Source organism: Aptenodytes patagonicus, chromosome 2, assembly GCF_965638725.1.
Source record: "Aptenodytes patagonicus chromosome 2, bAptPat1.pri.cur, whole genome shotgun sequence".
Taxonomy (NCBI): Eukaryota; Metazoa; Chordata; class Aves; order Sphenisciformes; family Spheniscidae; genus Aptenodytes; species Aptenodytes patagonicus.
This window is the reverse complement of record NC_134950.1, coordinates 78,121,615-78,145,320: the sequence shown is the minus strand read 5'-3', so window position 1 is coordinate 78,145,320 and position 23,706 is coordinate 78,121,615. Positions and strand designations below refer to the sequence as shown.

Here is a 23,706-nt window from a genome sequence, read left to right as displayed (position 1 = left end):
CCTTTTCACAGATATTAACAGAGCTCAAACGTTTCTTGGGATGCTCCTTATCTAGGCAATTGGTTGCTTTTTATGTTTGGTTCCCCTGACAGCCCCGTTTGATCTACTTCCATTGCAAATAACCCCTCATAAATAAGCACAAACTGAGTCATACATAACTAAGCAATGTAGATTCTTCCCAGTTCCCCACAATATTAGCTAAATAAATGACTTCACCATCAGAAGCCCTTGTTCCAGCAAACTTCGAGAAGACAATGGAAGAGAAACAGACACAATTACAGAACTGAACTACCTACTTTGCTGTCTAGTTGCAACCAAAACCTTCAAGAAAGCAAAGCCCAAAATGGCTCTGTGCTCACACCTCCAAATCATGACATCATAGATCTTTGACAGGGGAGGCAAAACAAAGAAAAAAGCTTGTTTCTGCCCTGACACAAAACCACCTGCCAGCCACTGTCTACCAAAAACTCAGTGTTCCTTGGAGACGTGTTCTTCAGCTGTAAAGGAAGAAAACCCTGACACACAGCTATCATATATTCTCCTCTACCGATTCAACTTTTGCTGTCACAAGTTGTCCAACTGCAGGGAAGGATCAGAATTTGGCTCTCATTTAACGCAGCAAGCTAGGAGAGATACTAATATGCACTGGATAGAAACTCTTTGAGAATTCTGGCAATATTTTTACTTTTATCAGTGATCAAGGGCATGAGATCTCAGATGTCAGTGATATGATGTCTTTGGCATATACGAGACTTAGCTTGCATATCCAGTATCATGAAGGACAGCACAATAATAACAAAATCATACTCTATCTTGGACAAAATGCTGCTGTCTTTTGTTTTCATAAAAGACCTATACAATAAGAGATGTACTCTTCTGTCATTTCAATGTCAAAACTACCAAAAATTACTCTGTCTTGAAAATGAAAGAAGACAGGCACAGTATTTAGCAGAATACGTCAGTATATCGCAAAATACATCAGTTTATCAAGCTTACTTTCATGGTCTGCACTGGCTATCTAACTGTTTTAAACTAAATCCCCAAGGATATGATAAAGACTTGTTTTAATGAGTAGAGCTATGAGTCCCCTCAGAGACTTCTTCAAGAGTAATGTAGTTGGAAGAACAGAGAATTTGGAAAGATCTAGAAAACAACTGCATGAAGTATTCTTGAATGTCCAAATCCCCTTTTTTCTGTAAATTGGTGAAGTGGGGAAATAAAGACCTGATCTGGAGTATTATATCTTCATAATTTGTAGTCTTAGAATCATAGAGTATCTTGAATTGGAAGGGACCCATAAGGATCATTGAGTCCAACTCCCCACGCCTCACAGGATTACCTAAAACTAAACCATATGACTAAGAGTGTCATCCAGACACTCCTTGAACTCTGACAGGCTTGGTGCCGTGAGCACTTCCCTGAGGAGCCTGTTCCAGTGAGTGACCACCCTCTCAGTGAAGAACCTTTTCCTAATGTCCCATCTGAACTTCCCCTGACGCAGCTTCATTCCATTTCCTCATGTCCTGTCGCTGGGCACCAGAGAGAGGAGATCAGCACCTCCCCCTCTGCTGCCCCCCTTGAGGAAGGTGTAGACTGCGATGAGGTCACCCTGCAGCCTTCTTTTCTCCAAGCTGAACAAGCCAAGTGACCTCAGCCACTCCTCGTAATAGTATGCATAATATAGATGTAATTTTTCACATGCAAAATAACTGCACATCCAGATTTGTATTTGCATGCTGATGTAAAGTTCCCTGAAACACTGATTTGTTTGTGCCATTTGTATGATTCTGTGGAATTTCTGGTTTATCAGAAACAAGATTTTTTTGGCTACTTTTTAATGTTAAAATTTGACCATATTTTTTGAATTATTTTAAAGAGGACAAGTAAGCAAGGTTAAAGCCTATTTACACATTTATGGTTGGCATCAGCTAAATCATGTGTTGGGAAAACTACATCTGCTTTTGTACATTCCCTAAAGTCCTTGGATCAAAGTCTATTCTTGGATACTGCAGTGTAATATTGGGATGACTCCACTAAGGCAAATTGATCTGCTTCTCTTTACCAAGAAATGCAGTGTAACTTGAGGTTAGGAAGAATAAATTTTGATCAAAGAGATAAGTGAACTTAAGTCCAAAAATCACACCTGGGCAACTGAGCATTTATCCATCTGGGAGTTTACTGACCCATAGCTGACCACAGGGGTGAAACACACATCATCCAATTAATAAAGTTCAGACAGACATTAAAACGACCCCACAGTTTTACTGACAGCTCTCAGCACATGCGACCAAGGTTAAGTGTTGGGAATCAAGGTCTAGGACACACTACTGGAATTAGGAGAGAATACTTAGCTCTAAATTTGCTTCAGGGTCTCATATCTGATCTTTCTTAGGTTCACCTTATCTAAAGGACATCCAGTATTATCTCCGATTCACAAGAATGAAAAGGGCATGAAAATACTTTCTGAAATGATATTCATAGTCTTGATGTTCTCTTTAAAAAAGAAGTATTGACTATTCATATGGTTTCATACATGCACAGGCATGTTTTAGTCTTAGTAGTATGTTTTAATAGCTGTTCAAAGGTTTGAAATACACTCCTGATCTTTGATTCAGTTAGAGGAAACAGTGCATGTACCTTCTGATGGAAGAAAGAAATGTGTGGCCAGAACAGCTTATAAATGGCTCTCAAAGCACAGCAAGCCTAGGTTGTTTCAGCCACAATAAAATATAAAAGTACGTTTACCTTTTTTAACTTTGCTGCTCCAGCACCAGAGCGAATGGCCTCCATTAGGGCTTGCCTTGCCTCCCCAGGGTTACCTGTAGCCGTGGCAGAGAATTTAGGAGCTGCTGCTGCTGCTGAGAGCTGAGTGGGAGGTGGTGGTGGCGGCTGGGCAGGGGCAGGTGGGATACAAAGCTGCTCTTCCTGAGGGTCTTCTGCCTTCTGCAAGGACAGTTCTGCATTCCTAAAACTCTGCAGCTCTTTGGAGGCCAACGAGGAGATCTGCTCATGATGCAGTTCAAAGGAGGTAATTAATATCAAGCATGACTAAACTGTAATTATGTGACATCTGATGCACTTTCAGTACCCCAATTTCACTTTGCTTGAATGATGTAAAACACATAGAACTTTTGTTTGCTCATGGGGTTGAACATCTGTTACTACTCACTCACATCACTCAGCTGGGCTGACTACCAGCATCAAGGATTTGGCATTGACTCTGTTTCAGAAACTCAATCTTTATTTACTGTGAGCTCCAGCATCCTGTAACTCTTCTTGGAATGTAAGGTAAGAGAGAGAGTTGGACTTGGTATTCATTTGGAAACAACCACAAGGGTTTTGGAATCAGGAAGATATATTAAGGCTGCAGTAGCCGCCCAGGAATCTCATTACTTTTTGTAGTCTGGGCTGCACAGAAATAATCTCAGATGACAGGGAGGCTCTTCTAGATCTGAGCTTTCAGACATGGCTTCGTTGAAAAAAATGCTGTTAAACCTAAAGTTTCCAGCCATACTAAAAAAAAAAAATAAAATAGGACTAGAGAGAACTACGTGAAAGCACTGAGAACAAAATCAATTGATTGCTCTTCCAAGTATGTTTCTGTGGAATTTCTGAAACTAAAATTTCTGCACGAATTACCAGCTTGGAAACTCATCCTACTTTAAACGAATGCAGGGGGAGGAGGCAATCTCTCAGACTAAGCCAGCTTTTCCGTCAACTGTCTCAACAAATATTTTTGCCATTAACAACATTACTAGTAATAATAATGATAAATTGTTAGCAATTACAATGATTTGGCAATTATTAGGAAATTCAGTATCATAGAATCATAGAATCATAGAATCATTGAGGTTGGAAAAGACCTCTAAGATCATCAAGTCCAACCGTCAACCCAACACCACCATGTCCACTCATGTACCAAATGGGAGGTTTTCAAGCAGCTACATTAACATTCCTTTCTCAGAGAAACTGAGGCACAAAACTTCTCTAGTGAAAAATGAATGGATTCATTTCCCATCAAATAATCCACATTCAGAAAGTTCCTATATTCTATTCCTTCACTGTACACACACACACAATATATGGGAATAATGTCATGTCAGATAAAAAATGAACAATTGTGATAACATGAAAGGGACAGCCTTTTCATCATAGCACATCTGTATCTCGCCCTGTACACATACAAACATGGTGCTTTAACTAGCACAGGTGACATGGTGTGAAAAAGAAGTGTATGGTTTCTAGGCAACTTCCTTTAAAATGATGGCAAAAGCTTCTCTGCTGGAGGAAAGTGTTCCAAAAAGTCTCTGTGCTAATACACCACCACCACCACTTCATTGTCAGAGCCTCTTTTACACAAATTTACATTTATTCCCAATGAATGCAGAATGCAGTTAAGTATGCGTGAAGATGGCTGCTGCCTACCACCTCCTGCTCTCAGGCTTGGAGGAAGCTGTACCCTACCTGCAGCAAGGGCAGTAAAATTTTTGAGGGATGAAGTAATTGCCTAACACGGGCAAGAGATTCTTTCTATCTAATGCCAGCTATCTGGATATGTGCTAATGGCCTGAGTCATTGCACAAGGGAAATGGGAACCTCCTTGCCAAATATACATCCTTGGCTGGATTAGTGAACTGAGTGAAAACTAAGGCTAGAACAATGCAGGTTTTGGCTATTAGGAGCAAGAGATGCTTTAATGATTAGGTAAATCTTTTGGACAGAAGGAATCATCCTGCTGTGGTGAATGTTGATGTTCCATCAATATCAATTACTTGCATACAACTTGCATGCACCAGCTCATGTTAACAGATAAACAGAATGCATGAAGAAGCCCTAGTGTGTTTTTAGGTAACTAGGACTGGATGCGTATGGTAAGTAATGCAAATATATTAATCTAACTGCATACTCCTGAAGTACAAAAAAACCCCACCTAAATGTGAAAATGACGAACATTTGATGTCTTCTATGTACACTCCCTGTAATTTGGATTTCTACATGTTTCTTTCTCAGCTAAAAGCACACCATTTAAAAGAACATTAAGTTTTATAGCAGAGGATAGGATCGGACCCACTATGCTGTCTGCTGAAGTCAGGTCTGGTCTTATGTCATATTATTCCCCCTCAACTTCTCTCTTTGCAGCACAACGTTTAGTTTGTGGCACATCTGGGTTTATTTGAAACATCCAGTAGTAACAGACTGCACTTAAAAGATAACTTACCATCTTGATTTCTTACCTTTTTCAGCTTTGAGGTGCCACTGTGGCCTCTAATCGCTGCTAGTAGGGCTGAGCGCTCATTCTCTGGCTCAGCACATGAGGGTTTCCTGTGATTGCCATTTAGTGCACTGTCTGAAACCTAGAATATGAAAAGAATAAACCTCACACTGTTATTAGATATTTACTTAGAGATAGTTTGGAAACACTATTAAAAATATTTTTGGCACTTGTACCAGAATGCAAGCTATGGAGACTAATCAGTCTGTCTTCTTTCAGGTCTGCTTTTACAACCCTTACTCACACTGAATGGTGAGGATACGTGTAGATAGTAATGCTGTACTTACAGATGCAGTCTCATATCCCCTGAGCATGAAGTCAGTGGCAAACTAGTATCACCTAGTAATACAAAATGCAGTCTCCATGCTGTGTGTTCCTGTTTTTATATAACACACTGAAATGCGGGTTCGGCTCTTAGGCTAACCTCAATTACCTCTCCTTTATGCTGTATCTCTGCACCCTCTGCCTCTTCTAGCTAGTGCAGCAGCAATGGTGTTGCATAATATCCAGGATGTGCAGAATAAGCAGTGGCTTGGTCTGTATTTTGCCATTATAAATTTTTCAAATGCCTCATGTACTCCAGCTCACCAGCAACTGTACCGGTTATAAAACCTCTGGTGTCTGACAGGGTGAATACAGGGCTCTGCAGTCTGAACAGGCTAAAAAAAGTCTCCACTTTACCTTTCTGAGTTTCTCCTTTCCCCCTCCTGTTTGAATGGCTTCCATTAGGGCACTGTGCAGTGATGTGTCTTTTGGAATTGGTTTTTGGACAACAGGTTTGAACTTCTTCTTTGGTCCAAAGATATTGGTCTGCACATTAACATCCAGTTCACTGATAGCATTAATATCCGAATCATCAGGTTTCTCCTCCTGTTCTGACTCTGCGTTTGCTGCTGCACCATTTAGCTCGGCTGAAGCTTTAAGTGAACTAAACTGTACGCTGTTAGCAGGAGGCCATTTAGTGACTCGCAAAGATGGGCTGAAAGAGGATGGGACTCCTTGGAGATCAGGAGACTTGAGAGATGAGGCTGAATTAGTATGGGTCAAAGTCTCACATTTCTGGTCAAACAAAAGACGCGTCTTTTTCTCTGCTATACTTTGTTTGCTGTTTAAACCATGATCATCTTCTGCACTGTTGTTATCCTTTGAAGGGGATTTAGGAAGTGGGACACTGGCATTCTTTTTATAGAAACTTGCAGGAGTTGCTTGATTTGGTGCCCTGTTGTTAACTACTTTGTTTTCCATGCCAGAATTATCACCAGGTGTAAACCTGTGGGATGCTTTTTGACTGCAAGTAAAAATACTTGAAAGTGTTTCTCTTGTTTCTGCTGATTCTGTTTCCACAGGGCCGTATTTGGCCACAATAATACATCTTTTTGGTGAAACTTCTGCTTCAGTTTTAACCTCTCCTGCCCCTTGCTTATTTTCATCTTTCTCATGATATTCCATAGCGTCAGACTTAAAGGTAGTTACGTTGATGTGTCTTGCAATGGCAGAGGCAACATACTGACTTGAAGTTCTCCTATGCGGCTTTAGAAATGGAAGCTCCAGCTTGTCCTTATTAATGGTTGGGGCCACTAATGGTGTTACCTGAGACTGTGTAACTGGAAGAGGTGGTTTGGTCCTTTCATTCTCAGACTGTCTTTCAGCTACCTGGGTAGTAACAGTTTGTGGTGCTACAGGTTTTGGAGCTGCAAGACAGACAGGTCTGTGTTCATGTTTTATAGTAAAGGGCTTAGAATTTGTGGTGACTGCTGACTTTTTAGGAAGATGCTCAGCAGAGTCATCACTTTGCTTTTCCATAGAACTTGACCTCCAGAATGCCTTCACTTTCCCAAGACAAATTTCCTCGCTTTCATCAGTAGAGGTACCTGGTATGTGCTTACTGACACCAGTGTTTGGGCCTATAAGGTTGCCTAGTTCATCTATCTTAATGGCACCAGTGGAGAGTGAAACTCCTCTATTGAAATGTTTTACTTCAGGTTTCGGAGGGACAACTTTAAAGGTTGTCAAACCCATTTTAGGTTCGTAGTTTGTTCCTGAATTCTGGGCACGATGACACCATGTGGGTGTTGATGGGACTTCTTCTACTTCAATTTTTTTTGCTGGTGGCCATTTGATTTCTAATTCTGACTTACTTTTTTTCAGAGATCTTTCCCTGTTACTACATTCATTAAATGGATTTATCTTTTCTTTTGCTGTACTGATTTCAGCTGTGGCCTTGGAGTGAGATGGAGTCAGCTTAGATTTACATTCCTCAGACTTCACACCATGTTTGGGAGGCGGTTCCAGTCTTAAGTTCTTTTCACTTCTTTTTTCAAAGGAAGATGTGAGAGATTCAAACATATCTCTCCTCTGTTCCACAGGCAAGTGACTGAACTCATTTTCAGATGGTTGCTGATGTATTAGGTCCTTGGATATGCATACAGCTCCACCATCCATGTGTCCCTTATCAAAGGAACCTGCATTGTTGTTTTTATTTGTAAAGTTTCCTGTATTAACAGAGTCAGTTGAGGTATTTTGTGAAACCCTTGCCTCTGTCTCTTGATTTCCAGCTGAGTTAGAGGTGCTAACTTCTAGAGCATCATCTATGACTGTTACTGGAACAGAAATGGTAACATCTTGGGCAGCCTCAACTTTTCTTATATGTGGGCTCAACACTTCATTGATGTACTCGGAGTCAGAGTTACTTATACCATCCACTGCTGCAAAATACACATACAACATTACATATAGGCAGTATTTAGGCAATATGATTTCAAATTACACAAACAGCCAGTACAAGCTTAAGCAGATCAGATATTTTAGTTACGCTAAAACTAACGGGAATATATTTATGACTGTATTACAAAAAAAGGAGAGATCTGGGTCCTTTTTATTGTCTGGTTGCTGATTAGGATCAGCCAAATATTCCTGCAGTCCTCCTGCTTCAGCCAGTGGGAAACATACAAATGCAGCTGAAAGCAGAATTTAATCTATTGTTCATACCTTATCTTTGACTAACTTCTCTCAGTGATAAACATTTCACCACATGACTCCAAAGGAGAAACATTTCTGAGAAACAGCAAGCAACTCCAAATTATGTTTCCCAGACCTGGTTACTAATAACAGCTCAGCTGAAGGATTTCCTTGAGCAAGCAAACAAACAGTACTTATATTTTTTCTCCATTCTTCTCACCCTTCATTACCAGTGACTCCAGAAGCCTCATTGTGCAAGAAGCTTAACTCTCCTCTCAAAGTTGCTGGTATAAGTCAAGAGTTACAACACAGAAGCTAAGAAATTGCAGTGTTAGAGAACTCACAGAAATTAAATCAGAATCAAGTCCACTGCAGAAGTACTGAAATAAAGATGGGAAGTTTTAAAAAAGTATTCAACATCATTTGGTGACAAACCATTAATAGAGAAATATTTTTATTCACAGTAGGAAAAAGAGGAGCACAATATGACATTCTATCTCTTCCCACTGTTTCTTTTCATGTTTTTTTATTTTTAACTTTAAAATATGTCTGCTAATGCAGAGGAGGCATTGGGTACAAAAATGTCCCCCCCTTCTCCACCTCATTAGGATAAAATACAAAACAGAGGCATTGTTCATTAAACAGAGCTAAATTCACAACTGATTTAGCTTCACTGAAGTCAATGAAATTATACCAAATTTGGCCCATAAAATGTGTCCATAAACTGCTGTTCATCTCTTTTTGGTAGCAGACACTGAAATACAATGACAATCTGACAAGCAGCTTGAAAACTATTCAGTGCAAGTCTGTAAAGAGCTGCCCCAGAAGCAAAGGGAGAGCAGCCACTTTGGGTTGACCACATTCTGCCTTAGACCTGTGAGTTGTTCCCAGTGATCTTATTGAGAAATGTGCAGATGCCTCAGAGTACAGTTTGACCCTGCATCTCCTGGCTATGCCTCTCTCTTTTGTAGTTCAGAGGTAACACACTTCCCTACCTTCTAAATCTTCATCCAGTCCAGCCAAAGTCTGCTGGAGTTGTGCAGCAATGAATATATCCTCATTCTCATGAATGAAAGCCGAAGCCACTTCTTCATCTCTTCTGCTAAATGAAAGAGAAGAAAAAGGTTGGGTCTCCCCCTTTTTTCGCTTGGCACTGTTGCTCTGAAATACACTCTTATTTCAGCCCCTTTAGTTCCACTGGGGTTCTGAAACTCTTTCCCCAAAGTATGAAAAATACGCAGCCTTAGAGATACACACCACCACGCTGACACATCCACATCTAGGAAGGACCTCTGCAGTGCCTGAGGATACTCAGCGTGCTGGCGATCAAAGGATTAGGATTAATAAAGCCTGTCGCAAAGAAATGGTCTGGCTTCACTGTGAAGTACGCATTTCAGCTGGCTGCAGAAAAGCAGCATATGCCAAGGCAAAGGTTTTGCATACCCGTACAATTTTAAAGCAGACCACTAGCCATCCTGTGCACCCACTGTGCCAATATATCTGCACCTTGATTAAATAAAAATTGCACGGCAATGAAAAATAAATACAGCTAAGTACTGTTAGACAATCACTCAGCATCCTGAGGGGAGGGAGGGGAGGAGGAATGAGAACTAATCCCTTGAGAGCTGTTTCTAACGAAACATATCAAGGGACCTGATTTTGCCAGAAAATAACTCCATGGTTTTTGATGACGTTGTACAATGATCTAAACCAAGTCTGAAATCAGAATGAGTGCCATGTGTTCTCGTGGCTTATTAAAAGAAAAAAAGAAAAAGAAGATGAAACTAAGAAAAATCCTAACAAAAAATAACTAAAGTTAAAAAAAATACACATGGCAACCTGTTACACAACAGACCTTCTGTTTCTTAGGAAGAAAAATCTTGACCAGCAGAACCTTTCTATCTACATCACTGAAGCTAGGATTTCACATTGGGCAATTTATTTTTTCCAGCTACCTGTCCCTTACCTGAATTTAAGACATTGTCGTCTGTGACACTGTATCTAAGTTTTGCCCTTGTGATTAGCCTATTGAAAAAATCATTTTCCATTCTAGCCACACTTAAACTAACTGTGGTCAGGTGAAGCAGATTTGCCCTTTTCAAGATCAAACCTTTAATAGCACAGATACAGAAACAGATGACTTTTTTTTTTGGTACTTTACCAAACACTACCTGAAAAATACCATTTTTCTGCTGCCCTTTAAGATAATAATCTGAATAAAAATTCAGGGATGTTTCCTGACATTGATTTAAATTATGTCTAACAATGTAGCTTCCTTTTTTGCTATTTTATTGTTTGATTTTCCCTTGCTTATACCAGGAGCAACTGAAAGCACATGTTGAAACATCAGGTATTCTATTTTATTTTACTTTATTATTTATTTATTTATTTATTTAACATTCACCTCTCCTTTCTTTATGTCTTTTGTAGTAGTCCTGGAGCCCGATTCTTCTACTCACATCTAAACTGCCTTGCACTTACAAAGCTTAGTTTGTGTATGTGGGATCAATGAAAACAGCAAAACACACCTGCAAGGAAGCCTTCCGAAACGTTTTTCACATACACATCCTTGTGTATCTGAACATACAGATGGGATGAATTCAAGATGGCAAGGCTACATAAGTGCCTAGGTGGTTTCCTAAACTGGAATCTAAGACAGAAATCTGTACTGGTTGGTTGAATACAGAAGAAGAGACACAGTGCTCTGTGACTGGAATACAATTTCTTCCGGCATTTGCCATTGACCGGAGCTTTGACAGGCCCTGAACATCCCCAGAAGCCAACGTGAACTGATGATGCTCAAGGCCAGCACCCACACTGCAAGACTCATGGTAAACTGAGTTTTCCCCCTGATGGATTAAGAGAAAGGTGGCACAAATCAGCCACAGCCTCCAGCGGAGGCAACTGGCACTGTAAGACTGCAGTCCTACTGTACCCTGAAACACGCGCACACACACACACGCAAACCAATGAGATTGCTGATCTGAGCAATCTGACACAAAGATTTAAGCTTACTGCAGCATTCGGATTCGAACAGAAGTCTGGCAAACAAAACTCTCAACTTGAAGGTGGCAGAAAGAATGAACTGACTGAATTTCATATTGTTTTGCAGTGGAAAGTTTTCTGAAGTTAATAAAAAATACTCGCTCTCCTCTGAGTGCATTTTAAAACAATTTATTTGGAAACTCAGAGAAAGCATTTTTGATAGGAGCACCATTAAAACTGTGCACCAGCTAAGCAACAGGTCTATCCAGCATGGAAGGCAAATATTGCTTTCTTTTTTACAAAGCTGATCTTGCGGGATAGTTGTCCACAGCTGGAAGCAAATTACTGATGCAAATTGAGACTCTTTCTCTAAGCTACTGTGAAGAAGTTGTTTCCAAAACCTTGGAAGAAAAATGTGTAAACCTGTATCTATCAGAAAATGAGCCCTCATTTCACAAAGGCCATGCCAGCTCACCATCTTTTTGGTACCTGATTGTATCTTTCTATTGCCTGACTGTTCTACAATACAGCCAAAATCCGTATTACTAAGGTTGTCCGTGCTGGGCTTTCTCCAGGAAATAATGGAAACTATTGGCTTGAGAATTTTATAGGCAATTTATCTAGGAAAACGTATTTGGGACTGGAACAGGGATTCCTGGGCTCCAAACATGCAGTGTGGCTCCATTGCACTGACCAGCTCTTTTCTTGTGCCAATCAATGGGAATCTTTCAATGACTCTTATAGCAAAATTATCTTCTCCTTGATGGGCACAACAGTCAGCAGAGGTCTCTTTCATTATCCTCTGTGCACTTATGCAGTGACTATACATAATTTGCCTCTCAACCTCTGCTTCAATCTCCTTATCTAGACAACTGGGATAATAATATCCAATTCACAGAATTTTTCTGAAAGAAAGAGAACAACGCAGTGAAAATGAAAGGATTCTTATTTGCTCTTACACAGGGAGCTTCAGAAAAAGCAGATCTTTTCTTTTGCACTTCCAAATTCCTAAAAGAGCTATTGTTCAGTTCCTCTCCAAACTCACCTACAAAGCAAGCCAGAAGGTATAGATTAATCCCAGGGCTCTTCTTAAAATTCTTAGCATCGGGAATTTAAAATGTGATATGCGTTTTGTGAGGCGAAGGGCTGGTAGTTTCCAGTAGCTCACATGATTTATAAATATGCCTAAGAAGACTCTTTCTCACCACGGTATTTGGGAAAGGAAAACAAAAGGGCCTCCAATTTTTTTTTCATAGCCTTCTTCCCTTCTAACCCTATACACTTTTCTTTTGTTGACAGCTCTGTTTTGGCCAGAATCCAAGAAAAATATGACTTATTCTGATAGCATGTTTTACATTCTGAATAAACATTACCAGTGGTATTTTCTCACACACACTTTTTTTGACTTAGGGAAGAACTTGATAACCTTTATGCTGCCTTTCTGGTAAAATGTGAGGCACTAAAAATACACCACCGGTGAGCATTTAGCCCAAGCTCAAAAAGGCAAATGTGCATGGTTCCTGGAAGCCTGCACACTTATTACTTATGTAGATTAGCAGAGATTTGTGCAAGAGCACAGAACGGGGCAAAGTGACTATAAACTACAGCCTTTAGTGCTCCACTGAGTGTAGCCTACAACGTATAATTACTCCTCAGCAGTCATTTGCGCAGTTGGAGACAAAATGAAACTTACAGCAGCATTTTGTCAAATTAGTGCCATGGGAGATGGACATTTATGAGAAAGTTTACATTCTAAGAAAGGAAGAAAAACCTCTGATAAACCTAGCTGGAAATGCTGCATTAAAAAGAAACCCAAAACAGTGGTAAGACTGTTGCAATGACAGAAACTGCCATTTTGTTATAGTTAGAGCAGCTTTACCTGGAGGTCTGCAAATGATAAAACTGACTAGAGTGTCTTTGAGCCCTTCTCAGTAGTTCTGGTGAGCCTCATGTATGGTACCAGAGGTAGAGACCACAACTCCCACTGTAATTGTGAAAATACAACGCAGACCTATGTAAACTGCAGAGACTGAGGAAGAAATTCAGTTGTCTGAACTCGGGCACTTGGTGCCATTTGAAATACTGTGGGATATTCAAGACATCTGTCTGGGGCTGGTAGACATAATATGGAACATAGGGGGACCCATGTCCTGCTGGAGTGGCAGTGGGCAAGATGAAATGGCAGTAGATGTCTCTCAGGTTAATTGAATGTGACCGGAAAGTTTCACTCATTTTGCACTACGTTTGTTGTATCAAAGGACTCGAGAACATGGCTCCTGTGAATTTGTTACTAGCTGGGGAGGGAAGACAGAGACATGGTAAATAGCAGAGTCAAATCCAGACAGGCACACTGTGCAGTAGCACACGCAGGGAAGTAGTGACTACTGTGAGGCGGTTCAATGGACATCAAGAGCGTTCAGCATCTCACACGTGTCTTAAGCAGCGAACAGGGACTGACCAATGTGGAAAGCTGATAGGTTTCTCCAGACTGGGCTTTGGATCATCTGGGCTCCTTTCCCAGCTCTGATAGTCTTCTCCATCCAATACTGAGGAATTACTTCAACTCTTATGTGCATTTCCAAATTCTTCCTCTTCCAAATGCATCCACAATATTCTCCTCTTACATAAATGCTGGGAAGAGAAATGGTCCTACCTCGGGTATATATCAAGGTGGGTGTTAAAGAGGAGACTGATGCGGAACGATTTTAAGTTGTAGAAAGTATGGGTGAAAGTGCATCCTTTTTGAATACAACTTTCTATTCAACCAGGCCAGAGAGATGATATTAAGTAAACTCACAGTGTTTATATATTGGGTTTTGTGATTGATGCAGGAAAGCACTCTTCAAAAGTGGAGGTAACTATTTTCCAGATTAGCCATAGTTTACAAAATCTTAGGGACCATTTTTCCATCGTTTCTATTTCTTAGGCTAGGTGACTTTTTAAAATTTCCTTTCAAGAAAGGAATATAACAGCAGGAGGAGAGCAGCTAGTATAAGTGGTGGACTTTATGACCACCTAAGCTATGACCTGACCAGCAATATTCTCCATTTCTGCTTCCTCCTGTGAACTTGAGCAAAAGTTTTAATGTTCGAATGACCAAAGCCTGTTAAAATGCCAAATTTGTAGACTGCACAACCAACTTAGGACTGGTTAGATAACAAAGTCATCGCTTGCCTTTGATGCAAAATTTCTGAAAGTGGCAGGCAACTAGAAAAAGGAAAAAGTACATGGTCATATTCTGTTGAATGCCAGATAACCTTGCTTTTTATTTCTTCAATGAGTGATAAAAGAAAATCTGCACATACTTTTTGAGAGCAAGGTACAAGTATAATTTCCATTCCAGGTTTTTTAGTTTGTGTTCTGTTTATAGCTCTCTGGGACTGCATCAAACTTACAAAGGTCTTCAGACTGCATTTGTATCTGTGCTGAATAAAAACCATCACAGACTGAATTAAACTATTTCCCAATCCTAGAACACAGAGGTCCAGCAGTGCCTTCAGATATAAAATCACCCAATTAAAAATAAGAACTTGTAAATATAGATGAGGAGGAGAATGATGTAATTTTTCAGCGGCAGCTGGGTTTATGGTCCTTTTACAGTCCTCCTCCATGGTTACTGGTCAAAAACCTAAACAGAAAGCAAATGAAAATGCTTTTGCTTAGTATCATTTTGTGTTTTAATGCTAGAAATCTCTAAGCTTGTTACGCACCAGGGTGATTTAAGCTTCCAGAGTCCCCCAACATATGTCGGTTCCAGGGTCCTGCTGCATAAGCAGCAGCTTGTAGTTGCTATACAGCTGGAAGCATGCCCCCACTCCCCCCTCCTCACACGGGCCTCTGGCAACAGCTTCTCAAAGGGAAAGCCCTCAGGCGGACAGCGTTGCCAGAAATAGTCAGGAAAGTGGACTAGCATGATTTAAATCTTAATACAACCACATCACCTGGGCAATGTAACATTGCAAGTTAAAAGATGGCATGGTGAGGTTAAATAACTTTTCTTGCTTTACACAGAAAAATAAGAAACAGAGCAAGGACCAGAGCCTTTCTCTCCTGGAAGCCAGCACTACACCTTTAGCAACCCAAGTTGCTTCCTAATGTGTAAAATATTCTACAGCTCCAAAGTATACGGCATTTTTCCAGCGCATGAGTTTAACAGAAAGGCTAATCTGGATTCTTGCTCTATAACGACTGTGAGTATCTATTACTTAACCATAATATCATTATATCTTCCCTCCATGAATATCTGCCAGCAAAAAAGTGCATGAGAGTATCTAAATTTAAAGAGTTTTCTGGAACAAGGGGAAAGGGAAAGCCAGAGATAAGGAAGGAAATTAGCAAAACTATGTAAGAAGCAGAGGCTTGCAAATCTGTCAGACATCTGGGTCTTAATTAAGTAATTTTTCATCCCTGAAGTTCTCCCTGTCGCTTTAACCCTTTCTCTTCCTTCCTCCCCCTTGAAGCTACATTTCTGTTTTCAAAAAAGTAAAACATGTGCCTACCCAGCTAAAATAAAGCCTATCCTATAGAGAAACAACAGAATAAAACTTTCCCATATTTCTCAGAGATCTTTACAAGTGACATGTAATTATATAGAACGTGTTTGTGCACAAAGAGGTATATATAATACAATACATACATACACTGCTATTTTTCATCACAGTTTTTCTCTTTCCTTCCTGCCTGTCTTCTGCCACTCACTATCACATTTTTTCTTCCTCTGACCAGCTTCATCACTGAATTCTCTCCAGCTATGGAGTCCTCTTTCTCTCCTGTCCTTCCCAAGTGGAATACAAAACCTTGTAACATTTGAATTTGAATGGGCTGAAAATTAAGCAGAACAAGTTCACCCACCCCTATCCTTTCAAGCTTTTGTTTTAAACTAACTCATCAAAACTCGTAACAGTTTTGTAGCAAACAGCGGGTATTTCTCAGGTTGGTAACGAAGAGGACTCTTCTCCTCCCAGTAGCTTCAACTACCCCAACCAGAGCCAACGGTAACAAATTCTCCCAAGAGAAAGGGAGGAAATGGGATTATCCCTGTCCAGACCCACAGCATGAACCGATCTCAGGAGGGTTCCCCCACCCCCACACGATGCCCTCCACTAGCTGTACGTGAAAAAATACTCCTCTCTCATGGCTACTGAAACAGAAACCTAAGGGAGGGCAAAATCCCTTTCAGACTTTTGGCAGGTATTTTATCTTTTTGTCCCAGACAAGTCTGTATTTATTTAGCTTTATAACTGTCAAGTTCCCTTTACAATTTAAAACACTTTTGTTTTTTAAAGATTTTAATACATTTAAAACCTTTTCAAAAATAAAAAAATGTTTTGTATTTTGAAGTGTTTTTCCTGCTCTGAGAGAGGCTGGTGGAACGACTCACTCTTATGACACCTTTTAAACCTCTGATTTCAGTTGTTTATAACTTTGAGAAATTATACATCTTTGCTAGGTGGCAGTCCAAATGCGACAATTTATATCATGCCCATCATCATTCTATTATTTTATTTCAGCTAAAATGGTTAAATGTCTTCCAAGAACAGAGTTTGGAGGAAAAGGAGAGCTGCATTCTGAAACATGAAATGCTATTTAATGCTCAGTCCTCTGAAAAAAAGGGGTCCTTGACTCTCTGCACATCAGCTCTCCTTCTCTAAAATAGGATAATGCCATCTTTTCATCTCACATGAGTACTGTGCAGTGAAATGAATTAAAGTCTGTATGGCACATGGATACTAGTGTGATGAGTAAGATAAAAAGAGCAAAAGGAAATTAAATAGTCCTGTCTCCAAAAGAGAATTTGAACTGAGAGTGAACGGTGGTACACCTGCTCTATTAATTGAGCTCCGAAACTTAGAAAGAAAATGAACCAAAATAGAGTATGATCACTTTAACTAGAGACTTTATCATACTGCACAAAAGGGGGGGAATTAAGGTTAAAGGGGGAAGCTAAGGTTACACAGACAGCCTTAATATTAATGTTACCTAACTTTGAGCGCCTGACCCAGCATCCCTAATAGTATTATTTTAACATAATTTTTAATGTGTAATTATTTATAAAGCTCCAGACAGTAGGTGTGCATGATGCTTTACAGGCATATAAAATTGACTGATCCCTGCCCCTAGGAGCTTGCGTGATGACACCATACAAGGGATGGGAAAGGAGGGGGTATGGGAGGACAGAGTTGCAACACTGTGAGATCATGAGATGTACTTACTGCTACATAAGCAACATTTCAGCTTCTCTGTGGTTTTCTTGTTACTCATTTAACACTATATATTAAAATTTGGTGAACAGATACATAGCACAAAGAAATCAACTGTAAGAAAGGATATGAAGAAAGAGAACTATGTAGTACAGTGTTCAGTCAGCAGTTAATATTAAAACATTCGCAGTCAAACATTGCATGTAGTCAATTATTTATATGGTGTTAGCCCTCGGCACCTCCAGCTAAGGTCTGGATTCTGCTCCACTAGGCACTGTACAAACATATTGTGAGATATGATAGCTGCGTTATGGTTTTTACTGTAAAAAAACAGTCAGTGGCTGAAGGGGATATCAGAGGCGGAGAGACAAAGATGGTTTAACAGGTTAGAGGCAGAGCCAAGGGTAGAGCTAGAGTGTTCTGACATTTGATTTGATATTCTACATGCTAACTAATAAGTGTATTTGGATTAAGATTGCTTGAACAAGAATCCCAAAACAAAACAAAAAAGAGTGTACTTGCAAGTTGCTCCCATGTACTGGAAAACAAAACCATGGAGGAAACACCCCAGCTTGGAAACCCTGAAATCTGGGGACCTTCTTTTAGAAATTTCTGTTTCTGTGCTCTGGGAACTGAATGAGATTTGAGCTCTCCTGCTGTTGTCATTTCTGTGTGTGCAAAGCCTGTGGTACGTGCCATTTCTGACCTGGCCATACTATTATGCTGCTATGTACAGACAAACCTATTGCATGTTTAAGACTGTACCCTTAAATGCTCACAGTTTTCCTTGACTTCATCAGCAGATGAGGTGCAGACCCTGCTGTGATATTCTAATGCTATCAGGCATTTCAGCTACACAGAGACCACCCAGGCCACCCAGTAAACAATTCCAGAAACTCTAAGAAAAATGAATTTAAAACTAAACATACAATTAACCAGAGTAAGCAACATGGCAAAATACTCTTGATCTCTTGGAGCACAGGCTAAGCCTCTGCACCAAACCTAGGTAAGAACTGTGGACTTGATTCTGCTCTTCACTGCAGTTCTTCACAGTGAACTTGTTCTTCACATGTGAAAAATACCACTTGAACTTCCTTTATAGCCCTTCACACTCCAAATATAATTTGCTTCCACTTTAAAGGTACTTTTCACACCCCACAGAGTACAAAATAATTTTAGTATACAGCATTATAAATTCCTAGGAATTAGTTATCTCACTGGGTGAAAAGCCCAAGCTTTAGTCAGCTTTACAATTTAAAATGGCAAGCTAAATATTTCCATTATTCTTATTAACCCTTTTTCCCAAGCCTCGGCCAAATTAGTCACTAAATAAAATTTCTGGCTTCAGTGGAGCTCAGACTCAAGGAGGACTCCGATTCACTGCTGCCAACCACTGCTACTTTACAGTAGCGACGTGTTCTCCCAATTTCTTTGTTCTTATCTTCCTTTTAGAATTGAGCTAGATCTTGGTACACGACTAGAAGAAGATAGAAAGGAATTAATAAACTCCATGTAAAAATTTCCTTTAAGTTTTGCAGCTTATGAAACATATTTAAAACTCTGTATAGCTTGGTATCAATTATTCACATGAACTGCACTTTGAGTTGTCTGGGAATTTAGGAGGCTGGTTTGGTCCTGAAAGTAGCCCGTTCATCACAAGAACTATATACAATCTCAGAGCTCCCAACAGATTTTATTAGTGGGGTGGCAGCTGCTCTGACAGTGGAAGTTGAAACTGATGTTCTCCAAATTTGGCTGTACTCAGAATTGTACTCAGAATTGATTTATAGCCCACCAAAACAAGAATTTCATACAAATAGGTTTAAAAAAAACTCCTTATTTTTTTCCTTCCCTCTACACTTAGGAAGTGGCTTTTGAAAACTTAGCAAGTTGACCTCAAAAGGATTTAGACAAGCACAATTTTCAAAGTTGGTTTGTTTACAAACATAGGCTAGGAGTGGAATTGGATTTACCTTCAAATATTACTGGCACATTCAGAGCATAAAAGTGTAAAAGATATTACTATCAGCATCGCTGCTGTGGCAATCTAAGTGGTTGCTGACGTAAGATTAAAATAAATCACAAATGTTAAGTTTCTGCTATACCCTAAAGTTGATCTGAAGCAATTTTGCTGTCCCAGAGCCTAAAAAATAAACAGAATTTATGAAAAATAACCGCACTCCCCAAACAACAATAACTGTCTCCTATTTCAGTCTAAAACCACTCTTTTAAAATTATGGACATATTAGATAAATACAGAATATTTAGCATGATAAAATCACAAAAAAGATTAAGTTGGAAGCCTAGCCTAACCTCCTGCTCCAAGCAGGGCTAATTTCAAAGCCAGACCAGGCTGCCCAAGGCTTTGCCTGTCTGAGTTCTGAGACCCTCCAGGCATGGATATTCCTTGACCTCTCTGGGCAACCTTTTCCACTGCTTAACTGCTCCCATTTTCAGGAATTTCCTCCTTATATTCAATTTTTATTTTCTTTACAGCAGCTGGTGACGGTTGCCTCTTGTCTTTTCACTGTGTATCCCTAAAAAGCCTCATAGTCCTCCTTTGTTTAGGGAAAGACTGCAGTCAGGTCCCTCCTTACCCACATCGCTTTTGCAAGGTGAACAACCCAGTTGCCTCCTCTCCCCCTCGCACCTCGTGTGCTCCAGTGCCCCAGCCCCCTCAGTGGCTCTCCTCTGGACTCTCTCCAGTTTGCCAATCTCTCTTTTGAATTGGGGGCCCATTGTCTCTTCTATGTGCACTCTTTCCAACTATTAAAAATTTTGTGCGTTTGTGTGGCAAAGGTAAATCTCAGTGCAACGTACAGAGTATGTACCTTTGGTTGAAGTGAAAGAGAACACTTCAAGAGAAGTGTTCAAGAGAACACTGACTTCCAAGAGGGAGTGTGTCACTCAATGACCAGTGGTCAATCTTTTATTTGACTAGAAAACCAGAAAAAGTCCAAAATATTTTTTGCTGATTAGGATTGTTCTGACAGGGCTTTGCTTTGATGTCTTTGCTCAACATTATGGTAACTTCTCCCCTCCCCCCCCACAACTCAATGTGCACATGTGTTTTCCTAACCAGTTTAGATGCTGCATTTCGAGGAAAGCTGGATTGCTTAGTTATCTTACAAGGCCCAATCTAAGTCTACTGAAATGAATACTGCTTTTTTGGATCAGGTTTGGAATGTTAATTGCAGTTACTATACCAGTCTATCTAATCCTCCAAATAGAGACTGCATCAGGACCTAAGAAACTGTAAAAGGACAAATCATGAGAAAAATGTATTGTTGAGCAAGTATCTAAGTGAGGCTTGATCTTGTCCCCATTGATACTGATAGATAAAGAAAAGCCCTGAGATCATTCCTATAGGTTAAATACTGACTTTGGTCTAATTTATCCCTAATTTATCGCCCACTGCATGATCCAAGGTGAAGTTCTCCCTCAGAAATGTGTGGAAGGAAATAACTAGGTCATGATACATGCTCTTATGAAGGGACTACAGATTAGCAGCTGAATGGAGAGAGACCAGAAAGCACAGACTCTGTGTCAACTGAGAATTCAGAGGAATTTCTGGCCCCTGTCCCATGACTCTGCAGCATCACACAGAGCGGATCCCTGTCAGTATTACCAGGCCACCCTCCTTGCTGGAGGCACAGCTTCCTATTTGGCCAGTTTGTATTTGCAAAGTCCTATAAATTTTGGGTTCCCTTTGCAGCCCCGCCACCAACTATGTGAGTTTTGGCAAACAAACAGTGTCAGAGTCACTTGTGCTTGAAGGCAGTTTCTAGTTAAATTTGAGGTTCTCGTATTTTCTTGCAAAAACTGCAGGAAAATGTTTGTTTATGTAAAAAAAAAAAAAAGGAAATATGCTGAACCCCCCCCCCAAGGTATAACGCCAGTGGAGGTTAGCATTAGGTGAACATATATATGCATGCACACACCCACAAACCAAACCCCAAATTTCACTGAATACAATCCTTTTCCACCTGGCTTTCAGTGGCTTGGATTTTTCCATTTTATGAATTTTCCATTTTATGACCTGCATGTCATTTTTCTAGATCAATATATAGTAACATTTTAAGCACTTCATATGCCGTGAGAACTACAAAATAAACCAAACTGTAACAAAATTATTTCAGACTTCTTGGAGAAATCAACTCTGGAGGGCAGCGGTCTTTTGCAAGAAATGTAACTACAAGTTCAAACAGAAAAGTGACCTTTGCCTGTTGCTACAAGTATGTCACTGGAGGGGATTTGGCAGTGAGCTTTTCACTGGGAGGAGTCACTTGGCATTGGTACTGGTTTATGAAAGAGCAGAAGAAAGAAGAAGTTGGTTTTCTTAAATGATTCCCTACAAAGAGGACAGGCAAGATATTTTCCAAGAGCTGGTTGCAAATAAACTTTTACCTCTGTGGAGCACTGTCAGATCCCACGCTATCGCAACAGGTGTTCTTTACAGGGCATGTCTCTGCGCCATACATTGCATCTGCCTCAGCTGAGTCCACATAGCCATTGACCAGCTTGATGTCTCTCAACTTCATACCGTCATTTTGTGAATCCAAAGATACAACGTCAGATGGGGAGCTCACAACACCCGAGTCTTCCATGGTGTCCTCAGATGCAAAACAGCTGCTTTCTGATGCTGTTTCTTCCACCTCTGATAGCTCCAGAACCATGTCATCCACTACATAAACATTTTCATGTGCAGGCAGCAGGCTCTCTAAATGAAATATAGCAAGGAAAGTTAGATGAAAGTCATCAGTACATAAATCAAACACAGAGAGCTATTCCTTTGTAATTGGAAAAAAACACATGAAATACATTAGAAATAGTAGGATAGAGCTCAATATTTGTATAGGATAAAGATGATTTGAAAAGTGACAAAAATTTTGTCCTTCTTTGCTTTTAGAAAGGTGGTTTGCTATGCCTGTCCTGCAGAGTTTGGGTTTTATAACTTTCATAGCAAATCAGTTTCCTGACTTCTATGAAGAAAAACTTTCCAGGGACAGTTTCTTGGGGAATTAGACCAAAGTTTAAATCATGTGGTGCAAGAAATCACTCCTGTTATTGCTTCTGACAACATAATCTCATTATTCCTCTTCCATGCTGCCAAACAGATCATGACATTTCCAATAAGAAGTCTATACACAGGTAAAAATGGGCAGCACAGATCTACTGGCCCACTGGGTGACACTTTATTTTACCACCCTTCAATTTCCTATGTGTTAAGCGGGAGAATAACAATTGTCTCTTTTTCAAAGCATACAAAATCTACTAATAAGTGTACAGAAAAGTAGACACTATTATGCTTAAAGCAGAACCTTTTCCAATGTTTAGTCATTTATAAAGGAGATCAAGGGATAGGCCCTTGGAATGTTTAACTCTCTTAAAAGTTGCAAATTTTGAGAGAAGATTAGACACAGTACAATTTTTCGTACTCTGTTTCAGTTTGGTTCCTATGAGCTACTTGGGTTTTCGTTTGTTTTGGGGTTTTTTTGGTGAAAAATACAATTTTGTTACTTCCCTTAAGAAATGTGCAACTCTAGATTCCATGCTGCAATTATGCCATTAAAGGGAAACTCCCAACAAGGTCAATAATTTCAACGACTGAAATTATTTAGTGACCAAAGACAGAATCAAGCCCAAACACACTTCTTTTGATTAAAAGGAATCAATAAAGACTAATCTAAATGTTTAATTTGGAATTATAAGTGTGCTCCGTTCTCTTCTTCAACCTCAGTAAGCAAAAGGAAGATTAAACAATAGTTTATGGTCTGATCCTGCAGACACTTGTGGTGGATGTTAATTATATGAGAAGTCCCAGGTCTACAAGCATGACTAAGATTAAACATACACTCCACTGTTTTTTAGGGTCAGAATCTACAACTTTTTGAAGCATACATGAAGCTACAGGTCAATAAAAATGATCAACAGAGAGAAATACTTCTGTATTATGTGTATACACAAAAGTATTTTCTTTAAATCAGAGAACTGAAAACAACTTTGTTAAAAAACATCACAGAAATAATTTTGTAAGGGTGTAGCTTAGCAGTGAAGCTTTGAGTAAAACTAAAATAAAAATCAAACCAACATTCTCCTTGACTGAGGTTACAAGATGCCATTAAGTACTGAAATTGATTTCTGACAGCAGAAGCAATAAAATTCAGAGGGTTACAAATCATGATTAAAGTTGTAAGTGCTGTCAAGCATCGATATTAATGATGGAAGATGATCCAAAGACTCTATTGCGACTTTGGAAGTAATGTTACTTGATTTCTTTGACCTTATTTT

At 39.7% G+C, this 23,706-nt stretch overlaps 1 protein-coding gene across 12 annotated transcripts in view; it reads right to left on the bottom strand.

The window, feature by feature from the left end:
* COBL (cordon-bleu WH2 repeat protein) overlaps positions 1-23,706 on the bottom strand; it is a 162,396-nt gene that overhangs the window by 4,051 nt on the left and 134,639 nt on the right. For 8 of the 12 annotated variants that reach the window (XM_076330261.1, XM_076330269.1, XM_076330267.1 and 5 more), the window contains 5 exons: positions 21,823-22,135; positions 9,226-9,332; positions 5,954-7,977; positions 5,235-5,354; positions 2,746-3,003 (listed from right to left, as the gene is read on the bottom strand). In XM_076330261.1, coding sequence (XP_076186376.1) covers positions 2,746-3,003; positions 5,235-5,354; positions 5,954-7,977; positions 9,226-9,332; positions 21,823-22,135 — 2,822 coding nt within the window. The remainder of the gene's footprint in view (positions 1-2,745; positions 3,004-5,234; positions 5,355-5,953; positions 7,978-9,225; positions 9,333-21,822; positions 22,136-23,706) is intronic. The other 4 variants (XM_076330270.1, XM_076330274.1, XM_076330263.1 and 1 more) reach the window with 3 other exon arrangements.